This window comes from Thalassophryne amazonica, chromosome 14 (genome assembly GCF_902500255.1).
Source record: "Thalassophryne amazonica chromosome 14, fThaAma1.1, whole genome shotgun sequence".
NCBI classification, from domain to species: Eukaryota; Metazoa; Chordata; class Actinopteri; order Batrachoidiformes; family Batrachoididae; genus Thalassophryne; species Thalassophryne amazonica.
The window spans coordinates 7151333-7173649 of NC_047116.1; the positions used below are offsets into that span (position 1 = coordinate 7151333).

Sequence of the window (22317 nt, forward strand, 5' to 3'; positions counted from 1 at the left end):
GACGATCAGAGGCTGTGTGTCTGTCAGTGTGCAGCATCCAGACAAACGACAACCCGCCTGTCTGTCCGCGTTCTCCTGACGGCTCAGAAACGATAACAGCAAAGGAAGCGGTGGGGAGGAGGCGGAGCAAAGAGACAGAACAAAGGTCAAAGCATACCAACCTCGCACTGCTTGCGCCAAATGTCTATGTTCTTGCGCTGTGCTTTTGAGAAATGGTCCCATGCCTTTTGCCTGGTGGCGGCGGTGAAAACGGCGGTGATCTGCTCGACTTTGGGGTGGACAGGGAGGAGGAGGAAGAGGAGGGAGGATGAAGACAAAACAAGCCGTTTATGTAGCGTGGCAGCACTGACTGAGGCTCATACAGCAGACAGAGGAGAGACCGTGGACGCACACGAGCCGCCGCCGAGTTCACACCACACACGCCGTGCCATCATCTGCTCGCTCAGACAATCAACACGTGGACAATCCTCCACCGCCAGCTCAGACACGATGCAGCAAATTAAAGGCAAATTCAAGAATAACATTAATTTGCATTAATTGCATTCTGTTTCTTTCACATTAGGTAAACTGACTTATTTAGAATCAGATCAGGAATCATTTTTGAAAGACACTGATATCTTCTTACACAATGGATAAGAGAAAAAAAAAAAAACATGCCGCCCTCTCATGATGCATGTGGGTTGTCATGGCGATGGTGTGACCATGATTCACATCGAACAGCAGGGAGGCCAAACTGCACAGCCATGATTTTTATGATCATTCTTCTTTTTTTTATGTGTATCTGAAAAATAAGACTTGATGTAGTTCTTCTGACAGACAGAACACGGAATGATGACAGTCTGCTGAGACAACAGAGGCTGATCGAGGTGGATCCAAAGGACTGGATCCATCTGACCTCAAACCTGTGGAACACATGTTTTTGAAGGAATTAATTTGGTCTCTTCACCTTTAAATCCACATCTTTTTTTGTTGTTCATTCATTAATTTTTCTGATGCTTCTCCAGATTTGGGTCGTGATGGCAAGTAGGCCAAGCAGCTCATCCCACATTTCCCTATCCTTAGCCAAGTCCCCCTAACTCTTCCTGGGGAATCCTGAGGCATTCCCAATCCAGGTGGGAAATTTAATCCCTCCAGTGTGTCCTGAGCCTTCCCTAAGGCCTCCTCCCAGTTGGACCTCCCAAGGGAGACCACCATGGGGCATCCTCACCACATGTCTGAACCACCTCAGTTGGGTTTTTTCAATGAGAAGAAGCAGCGGCTCTACTCTGAGTCCCCCTCCAGATAGTCTAGCTTCTCACTTGTCCCGGAGTGTAAGCCCAGATACCCGATGGAGAAATCTTTGTATGTTGTAAAATATTATTTATATTATATTATAATGTTTTAGACAAGTTGTGCACCTACATCAGTCAGATATCTAATAGTCAAGAACTGGTCTTTGGCCTCTTTTAGACGATGACACTGGTCCTCAGGTGAAGTCTGTTACTGAATTATCAAGCCCAACCAGTCAGGTCCAATCAGTGAATAGTACTGTGGTCTGTAGAACTGCATCCAGTCCTCGTTCTGCTGGACGTGTCAGCAACATCAGGCACAGGGATCTGGAAGCTTCTTCTACATTAACTGGACCTCTTGTTGGACTTCAACAAGTCAATCAAGTAGCTTCTTCAGGCAGGTGAAATGCGGAAGTATCCTTGGCCTTCGCCAACCACTGGGGTTCTCGACATGGATACTGGATCATGTCCAAAAAATACACCACATGACCACAATGTAGTAGCACACAATGTTCATGATCCTCCTTATCTGAGTCTTTATAAGTAACCGCTTGTTTAATAGGAAGTCATTCCACTGGGACCAAAAGAGACCTGGTACCAAAGACATCCAGTTCTCACCTTAGGTCACTGTTTAGAGTTCAAGTCTCACAACCATTTAGCAAAACTGGAACCACCAGGACCCTAAAGACTTGGACCTTAGTTCTCCCGCAAAGATATCAAAATCACTAAATACCTCTGTCCATTGGCCTCGTGACTCCATAAGCTCCTCCCACGTGTCCCTCCATCTCAAAGACAGATGTCCCAGAGACAGTCTTTTTTAGTCTTTTTGATTCCATAAATTTGTATTTTGATATCGTTTGTGTTATATATCACATTGTTCCGTTTTATGTTTCATTTTTTGTTCTGGTCACATGATGTTCTGATATAATGAGCAGATAATGACGCCGTCAGTGCACGTGGTGGAAACCGTCTTTACATGAAGGTCAATAAAGCTTCCCAACAAAAACCTTCACTGTAACTTATAAACAGAAATAAATTAAGTAAAAACTTCAGTTCTGGACAAACAGGACTACGGGCGTCACCAAACAAAGAGAACGGCTCAAACCAAACAATATCAACATCTTAAAAAAACAATCTTGCAAGATCAAAGTCGACATAATAAATATTCTGTCTGCATGAATGACTTCAGGACGTTTGAGGGGACGGGACCTGAGCGGGTCGTGTAAGGACCAGGTCTCTCTCCCGGCCGGTGTTCTGTACTTACGTCACCTGCAGCTTCACCTCCCTCAGGACTGAAGGCAGAGTTTATCCAGACCGGCCGGCTGATTCTGGACCAGTAACATGACTTTCAGTGAGGAAACCAACTGGATTCTAACAGGATGGAGTTCGTCTTACTGCCTGCTGCTCTGTGCAGTCGCTAATTACAAGCTGTTTGACTTAAACCACGATGAGAGAGCGTCACTGTATTTTAATAAAGAGGTTTTTTTCTGATCTCTCCATCAAAACATCTCAAAACATAAAAGTTAATAACACAGAACCAAGAGTAAACGCTCTCTGTGTCCCTGCCTCAGAAATACATATGTAACCTGTTTAAAGGACATGTCGCACATTATTTAACGTTCCGGTTCGCAAGGCAATATCAAAGTATTCATTCATTGTAAGTCAATCCATGCACATGCGGTAACAATTAGTGGTCGCTGATGTATTTTATTGCTAATTATCCCTCTTGCTCAGCGAGTCAGCAAGTGCATTTCCGGAGAACATCTTACTCACCAATTCTCAGTGTGTGACGTACATTTTAGCAAACACAGAAACATCATGATGGCCACAGACAGAGCGAAACAAACACTGCTACGTCTGATAATGAAGCTTCTGCGCTTTCATTGGAAAGTGATGGCTCGGATTTATCACATATGGGCGGGCACGTCGCCCTGACAGCTGGCAGTGAATTAGGTAACGATGATGTTGAGGGAGCTGCTGCAGGCTCTGCTGAAATACTGCCGCAACGTTTGGAGCTGGAGGTCTAGCACCGGGCGACTGCCGCTAACATGGAGGATGCACGTATCTGTCGGGGATGATCGTGTGTGAAATACAAAATGGTGAGAAATCACTGATAATTAATTTTGCATAACTGTACTGTTTAGGCCAATACTAAGAGCAGATACAGATGAGGACAAAATTATTATCCCCCTGTGAAAGTTAATGTTTTAATTTTATTTAAGGTCTTCCAAAATTTCCCAAGTGATTTTTTTGTTTTAATTTTTGGAACCACAGCAAGGAACTTCCAACATATTTCTAAAGGTTTTTTTTTTTTATGCTTACAGTTGTTTTATTTAACATTCAGAAACATTATCTAACAATGAGCAAAAACCTTGAGGGTCAAAATGAATAATTATTTTTATACTGCGTGTACACTGGAAGATAACACTCAGCAATTTTTTAATATTGTTTTTATTGGGTGTTGTATGCAGCACATGAGTCCAAGACAAATTTCCCTTTGGGACAATAAAGTATATCATATCGTATCATATCAGGACGTATTATTCTCCAGCTGGCAGTTGCACATGGTTCCTGCATGATGACTTCTTTGATGGAGTGGACTTTATGGATATTTAGTCTTGGAAATCATTCTACTAGTGGGTGAGTGCCCTCTCCAGTTTTTCCCCCTTTTGTATTTTGTTCTCATCAGTGGAGCTGGTAGGCTTTGTTAATTTTACTTTGAGAAAGTCTGTCAGATTTTAGATCTCGATGTGTGCAGAGTCTGCTGTCTACCGGAACAGCATTTTAACCCCGATATAGCCCCGATATGAATGTGCACGCGGAATTCTCCGCTGTTTTTCAGGCTGCCAGATAACACAGATGTATTTCTTACATTTTTCAGTTACATCGATGAAAAAACCTATAAGCGTGCACAAAGCTGAGCCTGTTTTTAACAGCCTGTGTTCGTGACAGACATGCACATGCACTAAGTCTTCTCACAGTGGAGAGCGGCTGCTGCTTTTACCATGACTGCATAAAAATGAACAGTTATTTAAAAATGAGTTATCATAATACAACATCACACTTATGTAAACTTTACAATTACTCTGTGGCTCCGTTCTTAACGTTAGCAGCTACATTCTATTCAATAGCTCACTGGGGCATTTTCCTCAAAGCTATGTAAAGGCTGTCAGAAACAGTCAAAAAACAAGTACTCACAAGTACTTTGTTTTCAGCAGTCTCTGTAGTTTGTTGTGAATACCATATACTTTGACACCGGTCACGGAAGTGTGTAAAGTAATCCTGGTGTATCACCGGATGGTCACTAAGAGCCTAAATCTAAGTTGTTATGATTCTGTGCGACATGTTCTTTAATACTCTGACATCAGCATTTATTTTAAAATAATGCACTGACATGTTAATACTGTCAATTATTACCAGAATGTTTTTTAAATGACACTGCTACTATCTGTTATTCACAAACAGCACCACAAATGCCTGCACTTACTAAATCCCACTATTGTAAGCGCTTACTAAGTCCCACTACTGTCAGCGTCTACTAAGTCCCAGTACCATAGGCACTTACTATGTCCCACTACTGTAGGCGCTTACTAAGTTCCACTACCATAGGTGCTTACTAAGTTCCACTACTGTCAGCACTTACTAAGTCCCACTATTGTAGGCACTTACTAAGTTCTACTACTGTCAGTGTTTACTAAGTTCCAGTACAGTAGGCGCTTACTAAGTCCCACTATTGTAGGCACTTACTAAGTTCCACTACTGTCAGTGTTTAATAAGTCCTACTACTGTAGGCCCTTACTAAGTTCCACTAATTCCCACTATTGCCGGCATTTACCAGGTCCCATTACCGTCAGCACTTACCAATCCCCACCACTGTAGGCACTTACTAGGTTCCACTACTGTCAGCGTTTACTAAGTTCCATGACTGTAGGCGCTTACTAATAAGTCCTACTACTGTAGGCCCTTACAAAGTCCTACTACTGTAGGCCCTTACAAGGCAACACCCAAAAAACACAACCCATAAAAATTGTAATCAATCCGACAAACACATGTTGAGGAAGACTACTGTTCCAGTCATCTTCCCCAACATGTCTTGGTCAAACAAGGTAAAGACATTTTGCCCAGAGGGCTATTTCACCAACAAATCATACCATTTGGAGTAAAATTTTTAAAGAACATGACTTTTCTGCAAAGCAACCAAGATAACTGAAACCTTGGGGAAAGATCGTACACAGACTGAAGTTTAAGAAGGATTGTAGGATTTATTACAACTTTTATGTGTTCTGTTTCTTTTTTTGGGGGGGGGGGGCACCCAGTACTAAGTCCCACTATTGTGGGCACTTACCAAGTCCCAGTACTGTAGGTACTTACTAGGTCCCACTACTGTGGGCACTTACTAAGTACCACTGCTATTAGCACTTACTGTAGTAAGTCCCATGACTGCTGGCACTTACTAAGTACCACTGCTCTCCTCAACAGGGAAAGACTTGCTGACATGACCTACCTGTCCAAAATTCCACCCTCCTCCATCATAAAGACTTGATTACTTTTTACTGACCTTGAGGAAGATTTTTAAATGCACTTTTCTCATCTTACATGAACCACATTTTTAGCTGAAACTTAAATAATTGAGCCAATCTAAACTGTGGCACACCAAGAACTTAAACAAGTTTACTCATTTCAAAGTAATGCAGCAATAAGAAATAATATAATAATAATAATAATAATAATATTTTTTCAGATTTATTCTGAATTCATGAAAATTCAGTAGGTATATCTTATATATTATTTTCCAATTCTAAGGTGGAACTATGCTAGTATACTAAGGTATATCTAAATATCTAAAAAGGAAGAATAAAGTAGAAGAGTAGAGTCGAGCCACTTAGGTGCCTGGTCTTGAGAACCAGGGATGGTAGGTTGAAAAGCTTTTTTTATCCCATGGGAACTCTCCCTACCCACCTAAAGGGCTCAAGAAAAAGAATATATATAATAATAAATAATAAGACATAAGAAAGATAAGACATCATATATATAACTGATAATTAAATAATAAGGGTAATAAACAACATATACAAAAATATGGTATTATATAATATACAAGAGTAGGTTTTAAAACCTAAATATTAATACAGGAGAAGATGTTTGTGATAACTTGCCTGGTCACTGTATCAATCTGTCTGGTCGTGTAGAAGTTTATAAAACTGCATCATATTTTAAATATGATGCTATGTTATGCTAAGTATATGGTATATTTCATCTGGACTTTGCCTTCATACTGAAGAATGTTTCTGTCGGTGGTCGTCAGCTTATCTCCACTTGTCTGATGCTAATGTGAGGGGCGGAGCAGACACGTTTACTAAGATTAAAAGTTCCTTTTGGGATTGATCTGGTGCACCATGAACTCAAGACTTAACCCTCGTTATGTGATCTTTTTAATTTGTTGCGTTATAAGATTGTTTTTGAGTTACTGCCAACACAAGCTGACTACAACGGACTGACTCACTCACTCACCCGCTCATCTACATTTGTGGTGTCGGGTTAAGAGGCCACTCTTGGGGCCACTTCTGGACCCTTTTGGTTTTTCCTTTTGGTCTCAGCCGATCTGAACTCTGTTTGATAACTTTTGTTGCTCTGCATTTTACTGAGAAAATGTTTTCCAGTGACATTCTAATAAAGATTCAGAGACAGACAGTAAATGTTGAACGCTGAATAAACACAGTGGTGGTGCCCACAAGCTATGCGTGTGTGTGTGTGTGTGCATGTGCGTGTTATATATTTCCGTGGTGGTAACTGCTTATTGTGTTCTGGCATTTTGTGAAGAGAAAAGGTCAGCGTGTTGTCACATGACTGACTCCGAACCCTCTGAGCAGCTGACTTCATGTGGCCCCGACAGGAAGCTGAAGATAATGGAGCCAATGCCAAGATGGATGGGAGAGCGTCGTCATGGAGACCAGGCTCAGATCCTTGCAGAGGAAATGATTTGGATGGAGGCAGGATTTAAAATGTGTGGTGTGAGTGGAAATGCTCTGTAGTCTGTGACTGAACACACACACACACACACACACACACACACACACACACACACACACACACACACACACACACACACACACACACACAGAACATTATTTAATCAATGCTCATTAAGTTGCAGTGTTCAGTCCATTTCAGGAAATTGAAATCTGCCTACGCACACTCACTCATCTTCAACCTCTTACTACAATTAAGGGTCACAGATGTGGGGGGGTGGAGCCTATCCCAGCAGTCATAGGGTGTGAGGCGGGGTTCACACCCGTCACAGGGCCACATACAGACAAACAAACAAATCCACACCAACGGACAATTTCAAATTTCCAATCCACCTAACCTGCGTGTCTTTGGATGTGGGAGGAAGCTGGAATGCAAAGGCAGAGAAAACGTGCAAAATCCACACAGAAAGGCCACAGGTGGGAATTGATCCCATGACCTTCTCATTGTGAGGTAACAGTGCTAAGGGCTCTGTCCCACTGGCGTTTAGGAGGATTTGCGTATGGATTGCGCACAAAATTGGCCCATATTCGCCAAACATCCGCAATATCCGTGTAACATGCCTGTATGAGTCGGCCGTCATCCGAACACGTCCGTGATCATCCGCAGAGGCACGCATGTGTGCAGCCAGGATTTTTGAGTAGCTCAAAAATCTGGATGCGGATGACATCCGCCTTACATACTCCATACATACTCAATTCATACACAATACATACTCACTCTATGCACTGTATATCTGCCGTTAACCGCTGATATCCACAACTGACGGGGATTTGCGGCTTGACAACAGACTGGGACAGTGTGTAAAACAGATATATATCGTGCCCAAATCACAAACTATAAAATATGTTGTAGCGACTGCATACAAACTGGCCACGAATAAAGCTTTTTTATTACATCTGCTTTGCAGACAATCTGTGAATGCATAACAAACACGTCATGTAAACCCAAAGTACTATATGTGGCAGAAAGCGACATACCTGCCAGTCAGTGCCGGTCCGGCTGTGTAGATCCACAAAGATGTAATAGCTGGTGCAAATGGGTCTCCTCCAGGACTTTTATTTAACACCAACAAAAGGAAGAGTTGCTGTTTAGCCACAACTCACGCTGACATCTGTTTTCTGTGACACTCTCAAAAAAAAACAAAAAAAAACACCGTCTCACGCCCTGAGCGGCTTCCCCCCTCCTGCTCCCCAAACTCATGAACAGTTAACCCTCGCATGACAACATGAACATTAACTCTGTGATCAACTTGTTCAAGTCCAGCAAATGCTCCAGAGGCTGTATTGTTGGTGTGAATAGTGATGCCGAAAGGAGCGAGTGCCCTTCTTTTATGACCGCAATGCAGATGCTGTGCACGTGCAACACGTGCGCAATGCATTCATAATACACCCGTAATACTGCCGTGATAATCTCAATATGTCGGATCAGTTTCCTCACTACATACGTTATATAACCGTGATTGTTCATCATATATTCGCTATATATTATTAATATATCCGTAATTCATACTGGGACATTTGTCATTTTTGGCCATTTTTGTTGCGGACGACAACGAACGCCCGCAATTTGTGTACTCAATTCATGCGCAATTAATCCTCTCCCCAGTGGGACAGGGCCCTAACCACTAAGGCACTGTGCTGCTGAAATCTGGCTACCTAAAAAAAAAAAAAAAAAAAAAAAAAAAAAAAAAAAATTGTAAATATGTTTTAATTTCCTTGTTGTCACATCTGTCTGGGTCCGTGGTTCTGATGGACATTCTCCACACAGTCCACTTCCAAAGCTTTTTTCCTTTAAATCTCCCTCCCGTACATCCTCCCACCATCACTTCAGCATTAATCATGTTCTCTGTACTGACTGTATTTTCCAGTTGTGCCTTTTTTCTGTAGATGGAACTCATTTTTTAACCCAGCGTGTCCGTGCAGACAAGTTTAACAGTGGACAGGAACTTAACACTTAACATTACTTAACATAAGGACTTTTAAATTCCACAAATAGCAAGATGAACAAATAAATGTGTGATGGACAACACACAATGTTATTTGATAAGTTTAGACAAAATGAACCATCAGATGGACATGGATGCAGAAGGGAACAGTGGAAGGCCTCAGCGTGTGGTGTGTGCCATAAGGCCTTTTAAATTCCACAAATAAGCAAGATAAACGTGCGATGGACAACATACTGGATGTTATTTGAAGCAGTGTGGACAAGTGCAACAATCGCATGGACACGGATACAGAAGTGAACAGTGGACTTATGAAGGAAACCTTCAGCTTGTGGTGTGTACCATAAGGACTTTGTCATAAGTGATTTAAAATATTTTGAGATTTAAGGCCTTATGTTTAAAAACTGAACAGATCTTCTCCTTGTGTTTAATTTTATTTCTCTCTGATGTTTCACAGGTTTTGACCCGGTGGATTCGAGACCTAAGATGCTGACTGTGGACTGTGTAGTCCTGATCCGAGCTCCCAGTGAAGGATACCTTTGTTGTGCTGAGACTAGATGTGAACAGGAAGTCGAAGTGATGGCGTTCGCGGCAGTTACCTGAAAAACGTTGGTCACAGTCGTGAGTATTTCCTGATGGACTCAATATCACAAACACAACGTGTTCTTACACTGAGTCAAAATGGCGAGGAGGGCGTTCTTGAAGATTTCCTTGGCTTGCTCCATCTCCTCCTCGTGCTGACCCTTCTCGCTCATCAGCCGCCGGACGTGACTGTTGACCGACTGGATCATGGAGTAGAACTGGTTGGCAGTCCGTCGGTTCACTTCGCCGCGGTCGATCCACGTGAACAGTACAGCCGTGGCGTCAGTGAACTTAGAGTCATCTGTGGGGGGGAGAACAACAGAAAGTTCAAGTACGTTTCTTCCTCTCTCCTGGTTTTCCATCCTTATTTCATTCTCTTTGCCTCCTACTTTTGATGGATTTCGTTAAGATCAGTCCATCAGTTTACGAGAAGTTCATCAAAACTCAACCAGGTTTAGCAGCGATCACCTGAAAACAATTTGATTTATCCTGCTAACAAACACCAGTGATCACATGACCATCGAGGCGGCGCCAAAGAGACTAATTTAATCACTTCTTAACAGAAAGCACATGAAAAACTGTTTGTCATTGATCTTTTTTCTTTCTTTAAATGACTGAAATGTGCCACCACAGTGACATAATTCCAACTCATTTCCAAATTCTTTCAGTTCTTGGTTAAACAAGTTCTGGAATCGACTTTGGGGGTTTTTATTGATTCCAGGACTTGGCCTCATTCTGTCCTCTCTCAGGATGCAGAAACTCAGTTTGAGAAAACTCCTAAAGTGACTGGGTTTGGAAGCGTGTTCAGATCATCTCAACAATCAGCTGTAATCTCTGCATGCTGGGGGGGGTGGGTCCCTGTCTACTCTGGGTTCTGATCCGAGTCCTCAGTGTGGGGATTTGTCCCGACCCTGAGGATGGTCTGATCTGGGATGGGTTTTATAAGACCGTTAATGTTCAGTCAGTCTAAACAAACACTGCGGCATCTCTGTTTAAATCCTCCTCCAGGGGGCAGCGGCTTGCCACGGCTTCATGAATCCGCTAAACATCAAGGATTTCCAAATTTTCAGCAAAACCACAAAGTGCATGATGAAAAATTAAACGAACAGATTCTCTGCACGTGAATAATAACTGAAGTGCACCGCAGAGCCGCGGACGAACACAGTGACTTAGGGAGCGTTTAATGAGCTCAATACCCGCCACGACACAACCCGAGAGACAACACGCGGGGATGATAAAGGCGTGTTCACACACGGCAGCAGATTACAGTCACATTACAACGAACACAATGAGCCGCAGCGGCGGCGGGAGAAAGGGAGTTTACACCCCCCCCGCCGACGTGAGAGCTGAAGAATGAGTTCAAAAAGAAAGCGGCTTGTTTACATCAGTGCCACCGGAGGAAGACAACGACACAGAGGATCCTTTTGGACTGAGAGACACAGAACAACACAACAACAAATCGGAGGAGGAACGAGACGCGATAAACAGTCAACCTCCGTATAAACGGCGAACTGCAGAACTTAAACCTAAACTTTCACTTGTCATTTTTACTTTAACACCAGTGTGTTAGTTTGTGATAAACTGATAAAACTGTCCTTGAGCACAGTGGATAAGTGGTTAGCACTGGTGCCTCACAACCACAACCAGAAGGTCCCGGGTTTGAATCCGACCTGTTTGCATGTTCTTCCCGTGTTTGTGTGGATTCCCTCCCTCCGGTCCTCCCAGACTATCAGGTTAGGTGAATTAGTGACTTTTCTCAGTATTTGTCCCAGCAATAGACTGGCAGCATGTCCAGTGTAAACCCCACCTCTCACCCAATGACCACTGTCGTAGGCTTGAGCTCCTGTATATAGGGGAGGTGATGGTCTAATGGTTAAGGCATTGGGCTTGAGACCAGTCCAGAGGATCCTCGGTTCAAATCCCAGCCTGACCGGAAAATCACTAAGGGCCCTTAATCCCCTAGTTGCTCCCGGTGTGTAGTGAGCGCCCTGTATGGCAGCACCCTCACATCGAGGGTGCAAGTTTAACAACAGACAGGAACTCTGAGGCACATGTGCACAGCACAGCATCTACTGTTACTTAAATTCCAAAAATAAGTAGGATGGCCAAATAGACATGAACTGGACAACATATCAGCTGTTATTTGAAGCAGGATGGACAACTGAAAACATCAGATGGAAACGGTCCTTCAATAAATATTGGATTCATGCAGGAAGCCCTGAGCTTGCGGTGTGTATGTGACGCGGTTTTTGTTTCTATTCAGATCACAGTGGATTTGACAATAACACAAATTATTTTTTTGGTCTGTTGGCATGGTCACTGAAAAAGTAATGCACGGATGTGTGCAAACTTTAGTAAAAACCTTCAGTCTGGCCTGCAGCACAAAACTAATGTAACAAGCAGTTCTGAATAAAAGTGCAAAGTACAAAAAATTAAAATGGTTTTTAGAGTCACAAACTTTCTATATGCTTTATGAGTGTCACAGTTTCTGATGGTCTCACTAACCTTTCAGTCTATCTGCTAAAAGCGCCGCCTCGTGCTCAGAGTAGTGCACGATGGGAGGAGGAGACAGCGGCCGCAGGCGGTCTTCGTGGATCTTCCGTCGGTGGCGTTCCTCTCTGGCCAGTAGGCGCTGTTTGCACTCCCACTCATAGAGGTCGTCTCGGGCCTGAGCAAAGTCCACGTGGATCCTTCCCGAGTCTTTTTTATCAGTACTTGATCCAATACGCATCCGATAGCCTGAAAGTAGAAAAAAAAATACAGGAATGGAGACCAGTCCCACAACCCGTTAAACCATCAGAACTGAACCACACTGTGACACAACCCAAAGTACTCACTCTGTGTGTTGAAATAGAATGTGGACCTGCATTCTGAGTTCAACTTCATTTTAAAAGTGTCAAATGGTACCTGTAATTACAACATAGAGGGCGGTAACGAGCCCTCAAACAAGATATAAACTATTTAATAACCAAGAAGATGACGATCGTGAAGAGAAATACCAAGTAGGATCTGACTGCAGTACGTGCACTGTCTGCCACGTGCACACCCTGCCTCTAATATTACGTGCATGGTCTGCCAAGCTTATAGCTAACACTAGCCTGAAAAATGTATTATTTGTCAACATACAGTAATTAACACCAGTGGTGGGCACAGCTAAACAAAATGATAGCGAGGAAGGGGAGCAAAAAAAGATGATTTATTTTCACAGCCATACAGACTTGCAGACGTATCACCGGCGTCATGGACAGCAAGACAGTTGTGACTTGCGGTTAAAATTTTAAACAAACTAATTCTGGACAAGTTACTGAAATTAACATCACCTCTCTTGTTTTACAAAAAGTGAACAGAAGATGGCCAGTAGATGGCAGTATTCATGGCAGTGTGAATACCAATTGCCACACATTCACTAAAAGTACTGAATCACAAACAGAATCTTCAGTTTTCAAATTGCCTTTTTTTTTTTTTTTTACAAATGAAAAAATATCATATTTACAAATACAGATTTATTTGTAAAAACCAACACACACATTACAACAACTTGTGTATTGGTTTTTACATATACCAACCAACCACTGATGACAGGAAACAAATTTTCCCATAATACCTTTTGGTATGTGTGTCTGAAAACGCCAAAACCTTAAAAATTAGTGCATTACTTTAAAAATAAAACATATAGCTGATATTTTCACTTTGTGAAATAACAGAGGTGATATTAATTTCAATAACTTGTCCGGAATTATTTTGTTTAGAATTTCAACCATAAGTCAAAACTGTCTTGCTGTGGATGACTCCTGTGATAAGTCTGCAAGTCTGTATGGCTGTGAAAATAAATCTATGTCTTTGGTAGCCAGCTCTCCTCTGCTGGCAGAGGATTGAGCTCTACCTCTCATAGCTGTCTTGTCTGCTACAAAACATGTAACAGACAGGAACTAAAATGTATGATTTCAGGCTTTAGAAATGTTTTTAACTGTTAAGCTTTATTTACTATGCTCACAAAAATATCTTACCGGTCTATAAGTTATTGGAACTAAATTTAGCGGATGTTGATTGGTCTGCTGATGGTTTTCAAAGTTAACTGAAATCTAATCAGCTAACAAAAATTTAGCTTTGGTAATTAGCGGATTAGCAGAACTGTGCCCACCACTGATTAACACTAATGCAACAACCAGGAAGCGATTCTGTGACTGCATTTCCTCGCTACATTTGCAGAAGGTGCACGCTCTGCACCGTGCACGCTCTGCATTGTGTGCATTCTGCCTCACTGCAGCTAGACACTCTTGAAAATACCACCTGCAAGGGGAAAAACGTTACTTTGTTCCATTCTATGGTTAAAACAGTAAAAATAGGTAAATTATTTTCTAAATTACAGTCAGACCACCAGATTGTGTTGAGACCATATCAGCAGCAAAATCCAAGTTTGGATGCTGCAAGTGGAAATTTGAAAAGACAGAAAAAGGCCTTTAATCAGTAGCTCCAGCCATAACATGTTACGTGCACAGCTGTGCACGTGTATTCTTTTCCCTTAAACAATGCTGCATCCGTCTGTGTCTATAAAAGCAGCTGCAGAAATCTCTCTCCATCACTACATCATAAAAAGTGAAGGAAACCCTGAAAGCAAAGGCATGAATTTGTAAAATACGACCACATTTTATCAAAGCTGAAGGACGAAGTTCTTTAAATGTGTGCACGTATCAACAAGTCAATGGAACAAATTAATAAAAGCTGAGCGAGATAATTACTTTCTGTTGGCCAGTGTGATTGGAGCTGGCAGTGGTGGAGTAAGAATTACAGCGCAATGTCATTGCTCTTCACTCTATCTGGGTGATCTATTGGACCAATCAGAACATGACACTGCTCTTCACAGTGACGCTGATGACAGACTGCTTCCCTAAAACTTGCAAACATTTAGCGCGAGATGTCCATCAACGACTGTCACGGCTCTCAGAACATCCTCAAAGTGGGTCTACAGTGAACTGTAGAGTCTTGACCTGAGGTGCAAGAAGGTTCAGGGTCTTACTGGCTGGAAGGTGTCCAGCTTTAGTTGTCCAGCAGGATATAATGGTCACTTCACTGGAAGCAGCTCCTGGATTCTTGCTCTACGCCAATAAAACAGGATTTGTTAGACTGCTGCTTCTGTTGTCATTTCATCACTGTCCACATAACAGGTCTCAGCCAAACATCAATATAATCCAAGGGAAGGACATCAACCAAAACAACCGAGCCAATGACTGCAAAAGGCCAGAGGACACACCCACTGCACACCTGGCTGTGGTAGCTAGATGAATACTTTCAAGGGGTGGGGATGCACTGATTGTTTGTCTTGGTGGTTGCCATCCAGGACTCATTCCAGCTGTGTGCTTCAGGCTACCTGCCTGTGTAGTTGGACAAGACTATATCTGTGAATCATTTCAGTCCACAAAGCTGTAAAATCAGAACCCTCCTCGGCTGTGGGGGAAACCTGCATTCTTCTTGTATCCCATCCAGGGGGAGCCGTAAACTCACCTGCTTCATGGTATCTGTTTGTTAGCTTGTCTGCAGGATATTCCAGAAGGACATCAACAGATTCTGAGTTTGCTTTAAATTGCTGATATCAAGAGTTTGTAAATTCCTGGAGGACCTGATTGCAAATAAATCGCACAGCTACAGTTTTGCTTTTTCCTGCCCCCAGTCGATCTGAGAGCAATCCGCCTGGGATCAGGTGAATGCCAGATGTCCTTCCTGATACAACTCCAGTTGTACATGGACAAAGGTGTGCAGCTCCTGGTGTGTCTAAGCAGTTTTTCAGCCAAGTACAAATGTGGACCCCCTCTGCTTCCCGTCTGAGGTGTGATGGGATCAGGTGACACGCGGCTGTAATTATGCGCCAGTAACATGTTCAGGACATTTTAAAAACACCAACACAGACCTGATGCTCACCTGACAGGTAAATAGCTTTGTCCACCATGAATTCCTCGCTGAAGCGGATGTGGCAGAAGTTCTTCTTGCTCTTGCGGATGGCGGTGATCTCCCCGCACTGGTCGAACACCTCCCTGATGATTTCTTCATTGGCGTTTTCTGGCAAACCTCCGACAAACACCGTCTTACAGCCAGGTGGCCGCTCACGAGTGGACGGAGGAGGCAAATCTTACACACAGAGCACATTACAACACCATCATTCCAAATCATCATCATCACCTTCAATTCATCTTCATCATCACCAACACCATCATCACGACTGGGTAATTCTTTAACTACGGGCACTATTGGCCTTGTAAATGTAATTTCCACCACACCATTGCCTTACAATATAAAGCGCCTTGGGGCAACTGTTTGTTGTGATTTGGCGCTATATACATGTGCTCTGATGTCACTGTTTATCTCCATAGAAACTACCCAAACAATCTTTCATACAAACTGTTTAAAGGGACATTACAGTGTTGTGGTGGAAATTACGGCAATAGTGTGGAACAACTACATCGCCACCAAATCATCATCATCACTACCAAATCAGTATCACCATCACTACCAAACCTTTGTCATCTTTATCATAATCACATCACCACCAAATCATCATCATCATCATCATCATCACTACCAAATCAGTATCGCCATCACTACAAAACCTCTGTCATCTTTATCACAGTCACATCACCACCAAGTCATCATCATCACTACAAAATCATTATCACCATCACTACCAAACCGCCGTCATCTTTATCATAATCACATCACCACCAAATCATCATCATCACTACCAAATCAGCATCACCATTACTACCAAACCTTCATCATCATTATCATAATCACATCACCACCAAATTATTATTATCATCATCATCATTGTCATCAAATCATCACCATCACTACCAAACCTTCATCATCATTATCATAATCACATCACCACCAAATCATCATCACTACCAAATCAGTATCGCCATCACTACGAAACCTCCGTCATCTTTATCATAGTCACATCACCACCAAATCATCATCATCACTACAAAATCATTATCACCATCACTACCAAACCTTCATCATCTTTATCATAATCACATCATCACCAAATCATCGCCATTGTCATTATATCACTACCTTCAGTACCTTCTTCCTCTGTGTAAACTTGTGAACTTGTCTGCTGAGAAACGTCCTCTTGTTTATATTCCTATCTTTAATATTTCCTCTTGTTTATATTTATATCTTTATTATTTCCTCTTGTTTATATTTATATCTTTAATATTTCTTCTTGTTTATATTCATATCTTTATTATTTCCTCTTGTTTATATTTATATCTTTATTATGTCCTCTTGTTTATATTCATATCTGTAATATTTCCTCTTGTTTATATTTATATCTTTAATATTTCCTCTTGTTTATATTTATATCTAATATTTCCTCTTGTTTATATTTATATCTTTAATATTTCCTCTTGTTTATATTTATATCTAATATTTCCTCATGTTTATATTTCTCTTATGCTTCATTGTCTCTTGTTTACTTTGCTTCTATCTTCTATCTTTGCTGCTGTGTTGCTGTAAATTTCCTCACCGTGGGGCTGATAAAGGAATATTTTATCTTATCATCATCTTAATCTTTCCAAACATGTATCTGCAGCTGAGAGGTGACGTTTCTGTTTCTGTCTGTGTCTGTTCAGTTTTTGTTTTTGTTTTAAAAACTTCCTCAAAAGACATGAAGAGATTTTAACTCAACTTGAAAATGTTTGGGTTCTGCCTCAATTGGAAACCAAGAAATTTAAGGATAAATCTGCAAAAGGTTTTGGTGAAGTGAAGCAGTTCGCCAAAACAAATATTAATAAATGCATTTCGACCATGTTTATGTTAAAATTAATTACTGGTCATTTCAACCAGACTATAACTAGGACAGGCGCTGATTCGAGTGCAAACCTCCACCAATGTTCCCAACATCTTAAAAAAAATCAAGTGAGAAAAACAGTCGATTCGTTGTCTTTTTGCTGTTTTTATATGATGCACTTTCTTAACTACAATTAACTTTCTATTTACTCGCAGTATTTAATTTTTACGTTGAGACTCCAGTTGGTCCTGGAAGTAATTATGTAGTGATTAAAGTTGTCCACATGTAACCAGATTTACAGGTTTGGGGAAACCATTGTTTAAGTTGAACATTGTTATGTTACATCAGTATAAATCAAACTCATGAATCCGGTAATAATCCGTCTGTCTTCTCTGTCCTTTAACTTGTGGTTGTTTCTGTGACGTGCGTATTCGAGCAGACTGTGGAGGCTCTGCGGTCTTACTGGGGTTCTGAGGGAACAGGGTGCAGCTCTTGCAGTGGATGATCTCCTTGATGACAGGCATGTCGGGCGGAGGAGGGACCAGGCTGATGCCTGTCATCAGGGTGTTGATGGGCGCGATGATTCCAATCCCGGCGTCAAACCTCTGAATGCACAGAGGGTCTGCAGCAGACAGCAACACAGCATTTACAACATTAACCTTACTGCTTACACATTTTTATAAATAATTTTTGCTGTTTTCTTTTCCAATGAACCTTTCTCACATGAAGTTATTCAATTTCAATTCAATTTCAATTTATTTTCATTTATATAGCGCCAAATCACAACAGAGTTGCCTCAAAGCGCTTCACACAGGTAAGGTCTAACCCAGAGCCGGCCCAAGGCATACGCCAACTACGCGGTCGCTTAGGGCCTCCACGCCATCAGGGGGCCCCGAGAGCACCGAGACGTTGTGATAAAAAAGCAAATATATACGAGGTCTATTAGAAAAGTATCCGACCTTATTATTTTTTTCAAAAACCATATGGATTTGAATCACGTGTGATTACATCAGACATGCTTGAACCCTCGTGGGCATGCGAGAGTTTTTTCACTCCTGTCGGTTACGTCATTCGCCTGTGGGCAGTCTTTGAGTGAGGAGTCGTCCACCCGCTCGTCGATTTTTTTCATTGTTTAGGAATGGCTCAGAGACTGTTGCTTTGTTTGATAAAATTTTTTTCAAAACTGTAAGGCACAACTGAGTGGACACCATTCGATAAATTCAGCTGGTTTTCGGTAAAAATTTTAACGGCTGATGAGAGATTTTGGTCTGGTAGTGTCGCTTTAAGGACGGTCCACGGCGCCTGACGGCGATCTGCGCTTCGAGGCGGCAGCGTCTCGCCGTTTCAAGTTGAAAACTTCCACATTTCAGGCTCTGTTGACCCAGTAAGTCATCAGAGAACAGAGAACTTTCAGAAGAAGTCGGCATGAGGAGTTTATTCGGACATTCCATTGTTAACGGTCATTTTGTAATGAATGAACGTGCGGGCAGAGTCGCATGTCGGGCTGGACCCGACCGCGGGGGGTCGTGGCAGGAAAAACACCTCCGTTGGAAACCTTAACAGGCAAGTTGGAACATGCCCAAGCTGTTAAACAATTTCTCAGTTACTCACTTGTTGAAAGCCATTAAAAGCCGCCTGAATTCTACAAATGGTTTTCAACACGGAGGTGTTTTTCCTGTCGCGGCGCACACAGATTTGCCGAGTCGTCACGGAAACGACTCGGCGAATTTGCGCGTACGTCTTTCATTAAAAAAATATCCTTAAACAGTGGAATGTCCGCATAAATTCCTCATGCCGGCCTCTTCTGAATCTTCTCTGTTCTCTCACGATGTCCTGGGTGAATTAAGCCTTAAATTAGGATGTTTTCAGCTCGAAACGGGCCGACGACAGCGCCTGGAAGCGCTGCAGGACGTCCCGCTCCGTGGGAAGTCCTTACACCGACAGAAACACCCCATAATCTCTCATCAGCCGTTAAACTTTTCACAGAAAACCAGCTTAATTTCTCGAATAGTGTCCACTCGGATATTCCTCACAGGTCCAGAAAAAATTTTGATAAAGCAACGCACGCCGTCTCGAGCAGCGTGTGAAACAAAGGAATTCAGCCGAGAGGGCGGGACCACATCTCACTCAAGGCCTGCCCACAGGGAAATGTCGTCACCGACACGCGTGGAAAAACTCACGCATTCGCACGAGGGTTCAAGCATGATTGGTGTAATCGCATGTCATTCAAATCCATATAGTTAAAAAAAAATAAAAGGGTCGGTTTATTATCTAAGAGACCTCGTACATGAAATTAAAATAATATTTAATAATTTAAACGAAACTGTATTACACCCGAAAAAAAATAAATTCATTTTGCCAAAATACCAATACTAGGTTAATTGATGCCTCCTGTTGGCTGCTGCCACCGTTCGGCAAATTGAGATGCGCCGCTTGGGTCAGGTGGTCGATGACTAATCGTGAGGAATGAAGTGAGTCATGTCTCAGAAAAGAAATTATCCCTCTGGAGCGGAGAAAAGAAAAAAGAAGTTGGAAGACGAAAAAAATACAACAAGATAAAGGTAGGTTTGCATGTCCAGTATTACAATTTTTGTTGTCATTATTTATTATTTATTTAAAATTCTTCTTCTTACTTATAAAGTTTTGAATAATCAGGTCCCATCTTTTTGCTCCGTATGCATCACTCTGCATTTAATCATTAGTGATCGATCTCTGCCCCCCTTCACAGCATGTCTTTTTCCTGTTTTTTTCCCTCAGCCCCAACCAGTCTCAGCAGAAGACTGCCCCTCCCTGAGCCTGGTTCTGCTGGAGGTTTCTTCCTGTTAAAAGGGAGTTTTTCCTTCCCACTGTGGCCAAGTGCTTGCTCATAGGGGGTCGTTTTGACCGTTGGGGTTTTTCATAATTATTGTATGGCCTTGCCTTACAATATGGAGCGCCTTGGGGCAACTGTTTGTTGTGATTTGGCGCTATATAAGAAAAAAGTTGATTGATTGAAGTTGATTGATCTTATCTTAGGGACCTCATAGTACCATATCACCCCAATAGAGCGCTTCGCTCTCAGACTGCAGGCTTACTTGTAGTTCCTAGGGTTTGTAAGAGTAGAATGGGAGGCAGAGCCTTCAGCTTTCAGGCTCCTCTCCTGTGGAACCAGCTCCCAATTCAGATCAGGGAGACAGACACCCTCTCTACTTTTAAGATTAGGCTTAAAACTTTCCTTTTTTCTAAAGCTTATAGTTAGGGCTGGATCAGGTGACCCTGAACCATCCCTTAGTTATGCTGCTATAGACTTAGACTGCTGGGGGGTTCCCATGATGCACTGTTTCTTTCTCTTTTTGCTCTGTATGCACCACTCTGCATTTAATCATTAGTGATTGATCTCTGCTCCCCTCCACAGCATGTCTTTTTCCTGGTTCTCTCCCTCAGCCCAAACCAGTCCCAGCAGAAGACTGCCCCTCCCTGAGCCTGGTTCTGCTGGAGGTTTCTTCCTGTTAAAAGGGAGTTTTTCCTTCCCACTGTAGCCAAGTGCTTGCTCACAGGGGGTCGTTTTGACCGTTGGGGTTTTACATAATTATTGTATGGCCTTGCCTTACAATATAAAGCGCCTTGCGGCAACTGTTTGTTGTGATTTATATAAAAAAAACTGATTGATTGATTGATTTGCGGTGTCTTAAAGTCAGAGGCGATTGCTCTAAGACTGCAGGGGAAGCTCAGCTTCACCTAAAATGTCAAAAAATAAGTGATCAAATATATACTGTTGTGTGTACATGTGATTGACTAAATATGCGCTACAACGCGCTCAACTTTTATTCAGAATCAGCTTCTTATCACTGGGAACGACGCGGCTTTCCTCTCACTCAAACCCGCAGCTTCACAGTGCTTTAAACAGTGTGGAGCGTCCACAGACTTCAATAGCGACACAAAGCTGCTGCGAAACGAGACGAGTCATTGGATAAATGCTGGGCTTTGTCCCGCCCATCAGACGCTCAGCGTGTCTGGGGGTCTATGGGGCAGTGGGCGGGCCTCGGCTGGCCCGGACGCTCAGCGTCTGCATGATGATTGGATGATCTGTCTGAGGCTGAATCCCTTTTTGATTGACAGCGAAATGAGCGAATCAGCGATCTTTTGGTGTAAACATCCGTGGGAGCATTTTTTAATTTTCATTCTGTTCTGAGTTGAACCGGAGACTTTCCTAATCGTCTTAGCGGCATTTTCTTTGTTAAAAACGACTAGCGACAAATCGAGCTTCTATTTCTGGTGTTTGTTTTTGTAGCTGCTTGTGTTTGCAGACTGACTTCTATCACTCTTTCTGACTTCTATCGCAGTTTCTGTTCCTACCGAGCAGCGGGTGCTGCTGAGCTCCTCCACCGTCACAAAGCGCTCACAGGCGGACAAACTTCACACGAGCCTCACGCCAGTCCCAGCTAGCGAGCTAGCTAGGTAGCAAGCTGCACATAATGACAGACAATTTGAATGTTGTGGACCAGATTTTGGTGAAGCCATTTGATAGTCTTCCTTATGAAGAAAAAGTTAGAGATAAACAGCAGGGCAGATCAACTCCTCAGATTAATTTGGTGCAAAAGGTGGGAAAAGTAGCTCAGCTCTCAAAGGTTTGCAGGCCAAAGTTAAAGCAGTAGCCCCCAGTGCAATGTTTGTGCATTACTATACACACACACACTGCTGTTATGTTGTGGATTTCTGTGTTCAAC

The 22317-nt window shown here is 42.4% G+C and overlaps 1 protein-coding gene across 2 annotated transcripts in view; it reads right to left on the reverse strand.

Annotated features, from left to right (window-relative positions):
• The window catches only part of enox1 (ecto-NOX disulfide-thiol exchanger 1), a 60320-nt gene that overhangs the window by 17803 nt on the left and 20200 nt on the right, over positions 1–22317 (reverse strand). For both annotated transcript variants that reach the window (XM_034186268.1, XM_034186269.1), the window contains exons 3-7: positions 18075–18233; positions 15739–15945; positions 12328–12561; positions 9911–10123; positions 162–268 (exon numbers count right to left, since the gene is read on the reverse strand). In XM_034186268.1, the coding sequence (XP_034042159.1) occupies positions 162–268; positions 9911–10123; positions 12328–12561; positions 15739–15945; positions 18075–18233 (920 nt within the window). The remainder of the gene's footprint in view (positions 1–161; positions 269–9910; positions 10124–12327; positions 12562–15738; positions 15946–18074; positions 18234–22317) is intronic.